Source organism: Mastigoproctus giganteus, chromosome 6, assembly GCF_048544385.1.
Source record: "Mastigoproctus giganteus isolate SK-2022 chromosome 6, ASM4854438v1, whole genome shotgun sequence".
Taxonomy (NCBI): domain Eukaryota; kingdom Metazoa; phylum Arthropoda; class Arachnida; order Uropygi; family Thelyphonidae; genus Mastigoproctus; species Mastigoproctus giganteus.
Window position 1 is genome coordinate 168023033 of NC_143580.1, and position 12147 is coordinate 168035179.

At 35.9% G+C, this 12147-nt stretch overlaps 1 protein-coding gene across 1 annotated transcript in view; it reads right to left on the minus strand.

The window, feature by feature from the left end:
• Positions 1–12147, minus strand: part of LOC150084737 (RNA polymerase II-associated protein 1) — a 630471-nt gene that overhangs the window by 23123 nt on the left and 595201 nt on the right. Inside the window, exon 33 of the mRNA XM_090376342.1 lies at positions 6079–6212. Within this exon, the coding sequence (XP_090232468.1) occupies positions 6079–6212 (134 nt within the window). The remainder of the gene's footprint in view (positions 1–6078; positions 6213–12147) is intronic.

Below are 12147 nucleotides of genomic sequence, written 5' to 3' on the forward strand. Positions count from 1 at the left end.
TTATGTTTTTCTTAATTAACAGCATAACACCCCCTCCCTTTCTGTCCTGTCTATCCTTTCTGTACACATTGTACTCCCCAAATTCCAGTTCTGCATTCCTTATATCTTTGTGACACCACATCTCTGCTATCCCAACAATATCCGCCTTTGATGTCTTGACCAACACTTCAAATTCATCAAATTTATTTACTATACTTTTAGCATTGGTATACATGCAAGCATACATGCTCCTATGCCTATTCCTTGTTACCCTAACACATCCCATATACCCAACTATTCCATGATTACTGCCATCCGTCCCTGAAACCCCCAACACCCCTCGCTCCAGGTCGCTTCTTATTCTAATAGAAGTTGTGCAAGAATCACCTTCACCTCTGCCTGCGGTTACTGTTAAACTATTAGTCTTTGTATCCCCCCAAACTAGCAGTTTTCCGACCCACCTAACACTGCCTCGATAGCATCAGCAAATATTCTTGCACCCTTTCTATTTAAGTGTATCCCATCCTTGTAGAAGCAATCTCTCCTGTTAACAAGTACAGTCCAGGCTGAAAAAAATTCTACCCCTTGAGCCTTGCACAATCTTTCCAGGGCCGAATTGATCGACAAGGCTCTCATCATGTACTCCCTCCTATCGTGTCTGGGCAGAATTGCAGACACTTTCAAATTCAACCCTATTTCACGGCTTTTTTTCAACAGTGACCTGTACTTGTTGAGTAATTCTGCCGGTCTCCTACTCTTAATATCATTTGTGCCAACGTGTACAACTATATCACCTTTTGTGCCCTTAAAAGATGATATCCGCTCTACAACGTCATCAACCTTTGCCCCTGGCAGACATACCCTGGTCCTGTTCCACCTATCCTTTTTACAAAGCATGTTTCCCGTTTTTAATGTCCAAGTTTGCAGACGATACGAAGGTTGCCAGCTTTGTTAATGTCACTAATGACAGTACACTGCTGCAGCAGGATCTAGAAAAGTTGAGCAGATGGGCTGAGCAGTGGCAAATAAGTTTAACATTGACAAATGTAAAGTACAACATATGGGAAGCAGTAATCCCAGAGTAACGTATCAACTCTATGGTACCACACTGACAGTGGTAGAGAATGCAAAAGACCTGGGGGTTAATTGTGCAGGCAGATATGAAGTTTTCTGAGCAGTGCAGATGGTCTTGTCAATGATATACAGGAATTTTTCTAGCAGGGATAAGAAGGTGATTATCCCCTTGTATAAGGCAATGGTCTGGACACACCTTGAGTACTCTATACAGGTCTGGAGGCCTCATATCAAGAAGGATGTAGAGCTGCTGGAACGAGTACATAGAAGGGCAACAGGCTTAGTGAATGGAACAAAGGGTTGCTCTTACGAAGAAAGGCTTAAGTTTTGCAAATTACAGTGTCTGCAGACTAGGCACCTGCGAGGTGATCTGATTGAGGTGTATAAAGTCTTGAATGGTTTGAGCATGCTCAATGCTGATGGGATTCTTCCTCTTGCTCAGAATAATCACCTGAGAGGGCATAAATTCAAATTGAGGAAAGACGGTTGTAGGATAGATGTGTGGAAGTTTGCCTTTAGCCAGCAGGTGGTTGATTGCTGGAACAAACTTCCATCTGTCGTTGTAGAAGTTGATAGCTTAAATAGATAGATTCAAGGCAGAACTTGACAAACATTTGGAGCGAGTGGATGGGTGAAATAAGGATTTTTTTTTTTTTTTTTTTTGTTGATGCTATATAAGCAGCTTTCTTGCATCATGTGCCTTTGTGATGCTAATAGGAATGCCCTCTTTTGATTGTTATGTTGAACCTTTTTGAAGTCTAGCTCTTGTGTCAATGAGATTATGATGTTTCCTGTTTAAACATGTAGATTTATTTGTATAAATTACAATCCAATTGGTTTTTTTTTTTTTTTTTTTTTTAATAATTTACAATAACTTTTCATTATTCTGCAAATTTTATAATTCCATAATTGGCTGATCTGAAATTTGGGGAACTGTGGCTCTCTCTCTCTCTCTCTCTCTTTTTACGCAAATTCCAAAAATGAAAAGTATTACAATCTATGAGTCTTAGTACCATGCATGAGTTGAAGGTTGAAAAAACAGGATAATCATTGGTATAGAAAATTTTCCAGAAACTTCAAATACTTGCCTTCTTACTAAGCAGATTACATATGATAGATAAGCACTTTCCTTTTAATGTAATTCATTTTGTTAATTTGTTGAATTTGGACCCTACCTTATTAATTAATAAAGATCTTTTTCGAACGGCAGAACACAGTTGAATCTGAATGAAGAAAATTCATTCAGATTCAAATGAATCTGAATGAAGAAAATTCATTCAGGTTCAAATGAATCTGAATGAATCAATCCAAAATTAACCAATTTCTTACATCTTTTCTCTCCTTCATCCCAATTTCAGACTTAAGTCCAATTTTCATTAATCTTACTTTGGAGTACTATATACTCTGTCATGTGGTAATATTTCATTTAAGTGTTTACATATAATCTTTTTCTCTTAGATAGCTAATACAATTTTTATTTTCATTGTTTCATTATTTGCTTTTTAAATAATGTAATATGTAACAATAATAATAAATAATGGCAATAATAATAAATATGTGTATTTATTTATTATTATTGTTATTTTTTATTTTCTCATTACTGTTGCTGTTGGCACCTATTGCAGTTCTGTATGTGTATCAGTGTATGCTAATGCTTAACTATAGTTAACTATAGTTTGTCACTATAGTTAACTGTCTCTGCTCTTAGGCACACAAAGCACACAATGGCAGGCCTAATGTTGCCAGACCCATGCATCTGTCTTTGAGATTCTGTATAGTTATGGTTGACTGCTTTGTTTCAGACTTTTAATGAATAAACAGATATTGATATTGACTGACTGTTCGCTTCACATAGCTGTTCTAAGATAACATCAAACCTGGTCACCAGGTTTCACAGGTACTCTATGATCAGCTTCAGAGCCGAAACTACGGTGGGACGAGGGGGGCCTCAGCCCCAGGCACAGCTTTTTAAGGGTGCGCCAGTTATGTATTTTAAAATTGTTTCATTTTTGATTTAACTACAGTCAGACCTCTGTTTAATGAACTCCTTTATAATAATATTTTTTTGAATTCCTATTGGTAATTATATTTAAAATAGTTTCTGTAGAAGGCAGAAAATTTTCATATAATGTAATTAAAGGATTACTAGACTCTTAACTTTGTATGCATTGTTCCCACCTCTGGCCTTTTAGGTAATTTAGATAATTAGAAAGTGTGGATTAAGGGTTAAATGGATAACCTTTTCACAAAGTGGTGCCCGTAAAACTTATGCAGCCGCCTATCCCATATACCCAGAAGTCGTGCTAGTCAACTGCTTTTCATAGCCAGTCATATTCCCAACATGGATAATAGCCTCTGGTCATCTTGTGTTATGGGCCCAATTAATAAGCGGATTGATAAAAAAATCTCCAAGAAATACTGGAAAGTGAATTTTAAGATATTTTCGGATATGCTGCTATCACAGCAGAAAAAACGAATATTACATTTCCAGATGAAAGAAGAAGAAAGAAAAAAAAAAAGAATGACACTTTACAAATACTCCGAAAATTTCAATTTATCTGCCGAACAACAATTTTGTATTGAAAATAAATACGTTTTGGATGTTCCTATGAATGACTTATGCACTAGATTTGAAAAACTGAATACTATTTCTTCAAATTTTCCATGTGGAACTTCACTGTCATTAATTAATAAACCTGACTTGCAGAAGGCTACTTCCGACCTTGCATTAAAATACAACAAAGATTTAAATGCATCAAAAATGTTTTACCAATTCTGCAGGATATAAAATCTGTAACCCCTTTTCAACTTCTCCAATTCATTCATGAGTATTGTGTAATAGAATCTTATCCAAAAATAGAAATACCATTACAAATTTTTCTTACCCTGCCTGTAACAGTAGCTTTTTGCAAAAGGTCCTTCAGTAAACTAAATTGATTAAAAATCACCTTAGATCAACAACTGGACAAGAACAACTAACCAATATATCAATTATATCTATTGAAAATCATGTTGCACAAAAAACAAATTGTGATAAAATTATTGATGAGATTGCTTCAGCTAAAGCGAGAAAAATTCAATTAAAATGATACATCTTGATTGCATATTTTTAGTTTATGTTATAATGTTAAAAGTTATATAATTTTATTCTAGATATGTAAACATAAACAATCTGTGATTTTTTATTCCTTTGTAGTTATATGTATTTTCTTTGTAGTTTATATAGAAACAAAGTCTCTGTAGATATAGACGAATAATTGTGAGTTTCTTTTTCTTTTGATTTTTTGTTTTGTTATGTTCATTGTATTATTTAAATTATTTTATTAATAAATATAAGCAAATCATAGATTGTTGATTTGCATATATTTATTTATATTTGCATATAATCAAAGAATTCATATAGTAGCTTTTTTGTGAAAGGTTCTTCAGTAAACTAAATTGATTAAAAATCACCTTAGATCAACAACTGGACAAGAACGACTAACCAATATATCAATTATATCTATTGAAAATCATGTTGCACAAAAAACAAATTGTGATAAAATTATTGATGAGTCTGCTTCAGCTAAAGCGAGAAAAATTCAATTAAAATGATACAACTTGATTGCATATTTTTAGTTTATGTTATAATGTTAAAAGTTATATGATTTTATTCTAGATATATAAACATAAACAATCTGTGATTTTTTATTTCTTTGTAGTTATATGTATTTTCTTTGATTTTTTGTTTTGTTATGTTCATTGTATTTTTTAAATTATTTTATTAATAAATATATGCAAATCATAGATCGTTGCAATAGTAACTTTTATAAATTCATAAATACTGACTACCTGCATATAATGGGGGCCTACTTATATTACTTTTGCCCCAGGCATAGGATTGCCTAGTTCTGCCTCTGATCAGCTTACATGTAAGTTAAAATAGTTCACAATAAATTATGAAGTTTGTGAATAAGTGACAGTGCTAAAAGAGAGAAGTGTCACCATTTTTCCACAGAGAAGTATTACACAGCAGATAATATCCCATACAAAAATATTCTCTCTTTAGCAGGTATGTACAATTATATATAATAAGCAACATTTTATTTACATTGCACATGTATATCATGCCATATGAATATTATAGTGGCAAAAATGAAACTAAGCAATATTTGTTGCTATATGTGAAAAGTTGAGAAAGACTACACATGCTGTGCTTGCTGTGTTGTGAATTCCTTAAGAAGAATATTTAAGCGCCTCGGTAGCCAGGTGGGAAGGAGCAGCAGTGCGCAGCACACGCTTCTTGATTAGACCGGGGTTCGAGCCCGTCACCACCAAATACGGAGGATGCGGAAAGGTTAGGGAATGACCACCGCATATCCCGGAGCAACATGGCCTTAGTTGCTAATGCTCCTAAAAACCAAATAACTAACAAACAAACAAGAATATTTAAAGTTTTTTTTTTACTCCAATGCAATATTTGTAATTTTTTCTTTTATTAAAAAAAGTCCAGTAACTTAAAGAAAGATGTGCAACACCTTATGATTTCCCTGAATTTGGGAATCATGAGTTTTGTATCATTAGCGATCCCTGTATATTTTAGTTTTAGTGGTGTGGACATAATGGATTATAAGATAAGTATGTAATTCTCTGTGATTCTGCATGCAATTCTGGAGTAAGTGAGCAGAAATGTAAAATCTAAAAGTGGCATACTGCACAATAGCAAATAGTTTTATTTTATTATAATGATGTTTGTCTATAGTTGGCTTTGACAATGTTTTTAAATTAGACAAGGCATTTGCAAATCAAGGGACCAATTCGGATTTTGAATTTCATGGTTAGACATATTTCAAATTATATGTATGCTAAAATGCACATAAAAGCCTATAATGTTAATTGGGGAATGGTTGTGAAAAGATAACATTTTCTAATGTTATCTTTTCAATCTACACTGACATACATTGTTATAGAAGCTATTCTTGAAACATATATCTGCAATGTTTGAATATTTAATTATTCACATGACCACAGAAGAATAACTCTCACCTTTTTAGAATTGAAGAGATTTTTTAATATACTTGTCTGTAATACTTCATTATCTTTATATTCAAAAATGAAGTGGTTAAGATGGTGAATAGCCATTAAGTACAAAAGCGGGCTCCAGTTCTGTCTTAGCTGACCTGGAAGAAGTTAAGAGAAGAACATTACTGAAACTATAATCCTACCTCACCACAGCCTTAAAATCTTAAATACGATTGCCAGAATTTATTGAATTAATATTTCAGAATAATCATATTGATATTTCATTCTACAAAGGCGATCAGCAGTTAACCTGCAGTTCATTTCATGCATGTGTGCTGAATGACAGGAAGAGCTGGTAGTTTCAGAGGAACATTATACTTAGTTGTCATGCAGGGAAAATGTTTGTGCATGCTATTGCTCAGGAATTAAACATTTCCAAATCAGCAATTGGAAATGTGCTGAACAACTGGAATTCAAGAAGTGACAATCGAAAAAACAACCAGGTAGGAACAAAATATTGACTGACAGGACTGTTACCTCTTTTTACCATCAGGCCCTACAGAACCTCAGCATGGAACTGAGTGGCCCCTCACAGCTCCATACATTTACACTTTGGAACTATATGTATATGGAGCTGTGATTGGCCTGGTAAAACTGCTTTGACAATTGAAAAAGTTGTACACCATGATTTTCACAGAATAGTTGTAGCCCATAAGCTTTGATAATAAAAACAAAAACAAGTGCAAAATCAACTTGCATGGTGCAAGGCACACTGAAACTGAACTATAGGTCAATGGAAATTCGTCCTGTGCAGTAGTAGTCATACTACACGATATTCAGTCTGATGGATGTAGCTGGGTGTGGAGGATGGCTGGAGAATGCTTACTGCCAGGGATTCTTTCTTGTAGTATGGAATAGGTTCAGTGGTTGCATTACATGAAACTGCCATGAATGTTGCATTTTACAGTGAGTTCTGGACAATTGTGTTTGTCCAACATTCTGCTTTGAAATACTGACTTTGTTCATTTACAGATATAGTCTTAAAGATGGTAACTGAAGTTTAATCCTATTAAAGTGATGCTCTTAAAACCTTTTAATATGATAATGCTCCAATTCACAAATCAAGAATTTAATCTCATGGTTTGAAAAGGATAACATCAAAATTATAGTGTCTAGCACAGAGCCCCTGAACTCAACCAAACTGAACATTTTTGAGCTGAATTGCAAGATTATGAAGAAGTGCATGGCCAAAATAGTTATCTTTGTTAGTAGAACTTATAAATGCTTCAAAAGAGGAGCAGAGCACAATACAGTAGAGTGTCAGTTATCCGGAATAATTAATGTCAGACCACTTTCAGATAGCAAAATTTTCCAGATAATCGAATGGTAAAAGGTAAAATTCAATAAATTCTGTTATAATGTATTAAGGTAAAAGAAAAAATTCTTTAAACAGTATGAGAAAATCTGAATTTACAAAGGGTACTAGGAAAGTTTTGCAATATGACGCAAAAATGAATCACAGGAAGCTGCTTGTTGCTGCATGTTGAGACATGTTCATACATGCATAGTAGCCGCCGCGCCAAGTCGATGGGCTCAGTTATTCATCAGTAGTGAGAGTGTAAAGTGCTTGCGATGGCATTGTGGTCACGAAATGAGATAAGGACAGTTTTGCAGTATAATTTCGTGCGTGGTTTGACCATAGACCAGTGCTTAGAAGAAATGACTCTTGCACTAGATGATGATTGTCCACATCGTACAACGATATTCAGGTGGTATAGAGAATTCCAAAGGGGAAATTTCACTCTGGAGGATTCTGAGAGGCCGGGAAGGCCACAAATGTCAGTTACGGAGGAAAACGTTACTGCTGTGAGGAAAATGCTTGACGAAAACAGGCGAGTGACCTACCAACAGATAGAAGATACTTTGGGCCTAAATGCACCAGCAATTCGTTCGATTCTGCAAGATCATTTGCAAGTGAAGAAACTTTGTTCTCTCTGGGTGCCGCATCAACTGACTGAAGAGCAGATGACACGACGTGTGACTTGGTGCTGGGAGATGTTAAAAAAGTTTGATAAGGGACAATCTCGGTATGTGAACAACATCGTGACAGGTGACGAGACTTGGCTGTACTATTACGATCTGCTGACCAAGGCTCAAAACAAAGTTTGGGTCTTTGATGATGACGACACACCCGTAATTGTCAGAAAATCCCGATCTGTAAAGAAGAAAATGATAGCTGCATTTTTCAAATCGAGTGGAATTGTGGAACGTGTCGTTTTGGACAGGCAGAAGACAGTCACAGCTAAGTGGTATACTGAACAATGCCTGCCTAAAGTCATTGGATCTATGAAGAACCTGCGGCCAAAGTCAAGAATGGACACCTGGTACCTCCATCATGATAATGCTCCAGCTCACTGCGCCAAAGCCTGCACCGAATATTTGACCACGACAGGACTGAAACTTCTCGAGCACCCTCCCTACAGTCCAGACCTTGCTCTCTGCGACTTTGCACTGTTCCCGCATGTGAAAATGAAGCTAAAAGGGAGGCGGTTTTCCAGTGATGAGGACCTTCTATGGGCTTGGGACAACGAGTGTGCTTTACTCCCTAGTGAAACTTGGCAGAACTGGTTTAAAGATTGGTTTCGGAGGATGGAGAGGTGTATTGAATGTAGAGGAAATTACTTTGAAAAAATTAAATAAACAAAGCTGTATTGCAAAACTTTCCTAGTACCCTTTGTATTTAATTTAAAAAAAATAATAAATAATAATAATAACTTAAACATAAAAATTTGCACATTTACATATGTTTGTATATTCAGATAGATATTTTACTGCAAATTTTATGTGGAAAAAGATTTCAAATACTTTTTTTAAAATAACGTTCAATCATTTTTTGTGACCTTTTTTTTTCTGCTAAACCTCTCAAGTTCCTTAATAATAATAAGGCCTTGAATGGGTTGAGCATGCTGAATTCTGATGGGATCCTTCCACTCATTCAGATTACAAACCTAAGGGGGCATAAATTCAAATTAAGAAAAGACAGATGTAGAATAGATGTGCGGAAATTTGCCTTTAGCCAGCGGGTGGTTAATTGCTGGAACAAACTTCCATCTGTCGTTGTGGAAGTTGATAGGTTAAATAAATTTAAGGAGGAACTGAACAGGCATTTGGATGGAATGGTGTGATTTTTTTTTTTTTTTTTGGCTGATGCTGCATAAGCTCATACACTTGCTTTCTTGCATCACATGCCACTACTACTACTACTATATCAATTTGATTATATTGCATTCTTCTTGATTTTCTGCCCATTTCAGTGCTGTTTCTCTTCGTTGGAATTTTACCATAAAAAACTGAGAACAATAAAAAATCGCACAGTTTCGGGCCTATATAACTGTATTCTTACCAATTCTTACTTTAGGTACAAAGTAAACATAATATGAAATGAAGAGAACAAAGTATGTCTTGGAAAACTGAGTTCATGGAAGTGAATAACTAAACTGTTTCACTCATGGTTTTGAAGAAAACCCATTGGTCCTAATCCAACATTTCACCAGATATATGATGTTAAAAAACAAACAGAAATACTCTTGTAGCATAACAAACATTTGTCTCAAATAATACCATTGATAAAAAAACAGAAGAAGAAAAATCCGCCTTTCAAATTATTCTGGATAACTGACATTCCAGATAAATCGGTAGAAAAATTTTTGCAGGAAGCACCAAATCAGTCATTACACTAAAAGGTGGGACAGTCAGATAACCATAAGATTAGTGATATAATGATTTCTGAGAAGCACTGATCAGAAAAACTACTAAAGTTGAGAGAGGGTAAGACTCTGAGTGGAGGGAGTTGTACAGTTATAATAAAGAACGTGGCAAAAGAGTGCACTATACCATTATTATTATAATCGGCCACATGGTGCAAGGAAGCCTGAGGTTTCTGTTGCACCAACCAAAAAAAAAAAAATTGAGTGACCCAGAGAGAGAGAGAGAGAGAGAGAGAGAGAGAGAGAGAGAGAGAGAGAGAGAGAGAGAGAGAGAGAGAGAGAGAGAGAAGCAGAAGGAAAGAAATCACCATTAAAGAGAAGAATGATGATATCCAGCTCAGGACCCTGGGTGTGCCAACCCCATACTCACCAGATGTGAGTCCCTGGGGTATTTAGCATTAGCATAGGCACATGATGCAAGAAAGCAAGTATACAGCATCAACCAAAAAAAAAAAAAAAAAAGAAATCCCCCACTTCCCATTTCACTTATTCATTCGCTCCAAAAGTTTGTCCAAGTCTTCCTTGAATTTATTTAAGCTATCAACTTCCATAATGACAGACAGAAGATTGTTCCAGCAATCAACCACCCACTGACTAAAGGCAAAATTCCACACATCTATTCTGCAACAGTCTTTCTTCAATTTGAATTCACATCCTCTCAAGTGTGTAATCTGAGCAAGAGGAAGAATCCCATCAGCATTGACCTTGCTCAAACTATTCAAAGCCTTATACACCTCAATCATATCATCTCGCAGGTGCTTGGTCTCCAGACACTGCAATATGAAGAATTAAAGCCTTGTTTGGTAAAAGCAACCCTTTGTCACCCTCATCAATCTCATTGTCCTTCTCTGTACTCGTTCCAGTAGCTCTACATCCCTCCTAAAATGAGGAGTTCAGACCTATATGAAGTACTCAAGGTGTGGCCTGACTATTACAAATGGATAATCACCTCCTTATCCCAGCTAGCAAAATTCTTATATATCATTGATAAGACACGAGGAGCTACTCTTGCAGCCCATCTGTACTGCTCAGAAAACTTCATACCTGACTGCACAATTACCCCCAGATCTTTTTCATTCACCACTGTCCTGAGTGTAGTACCGCACAATTGGTACATTTCTCTGGCATTATCAATAGCATTAGTGCTACCCATATGTAGTACGATCCATTTGTCAATGTCAAACTTCAGTTGCCACCTCTCAGCCCATCTGCCCAACTTTTCTAGATCCTGTTGTTGTAGTAGCGCACTCTCATTAACATCCCTCCCAACATTCATATCATCTTCAAACTTGAGAGTATATCATTAAGCCTGATATATCCTCATCAATATCACTGATAAATATAGAAAAAACAACAATGGGCCCAACAGTGAATGCTGGGGGACTCCACTAATAACATTAATCCACAAAGAGCAGTGTCCACTGATAACCACTCCCTGTCTTCTCCCACTCAACAATTCCTTTATCCATAGCAGCAACTTGCCAGTAATGCCATACTGCTTCAATCTGTACAGCAGTCTTCCATGTGTACCAGTATCAAAAGCTTTCCTGTCTGTAATTACTTGTGTCACTCTCTTATCCTCCTTTGTGAATTGGGAATACATTTCCACATCTCCAGTTTGTGGGACCTCTCCTGAATCCAATGATGCTCTCATAATTATGGCTATGGGTTTGCTTACTTCCTTTCCTGCCTCCTTTAATATAACTGGATAGATCCCATCCACCCTGGGTGCCTTTCTTATGTTTAACTGCAACAATTTCTCCTCCAACCAAAAAAAAAATTGCTCTCAATTTTTACAAACTCATTTAGCTCCCTGTTAGACTTTGATAAACTTCTGGCCTCCACTTCCCTACAGAATTCCTCATGTTTGAATGTAGTTGCAAAATATGAATTCAGTTTGTCAAATACCTGAGAAGGATCATCAACAGTCGAACCATCACAATCAAGTGGACCAATTTGATTCATCCTTTTCCTTCTAGAGTTTACATAATTAAAGAAGGCTTTGCTGTTTTTCTTTGCATCCTTTGCAAAAGATTTCTCATAATCTGTCTTTGCTTGCCTAACCTCTTTTGTGATTTGATTACAGAGTATCTAAACAGGCTCCTGTGTTGCTTGATAATTTATGTGCATCCCATGCATTTTCTTCTCTGCCACAAGTCTCATTAGTTCATAGAAATCCATTTAGGTTTAAGTCGTGATGAGTATTTCTTAGTTGGTATGAAAATCCTAGTAGTTACTAAGATTAATTCCTTGAATGCTTCCCATTTTGAATTTGCTGTTGGTAACATCATCAGTGGGTCCCATGCATAGAATTTAAAATCTGTCT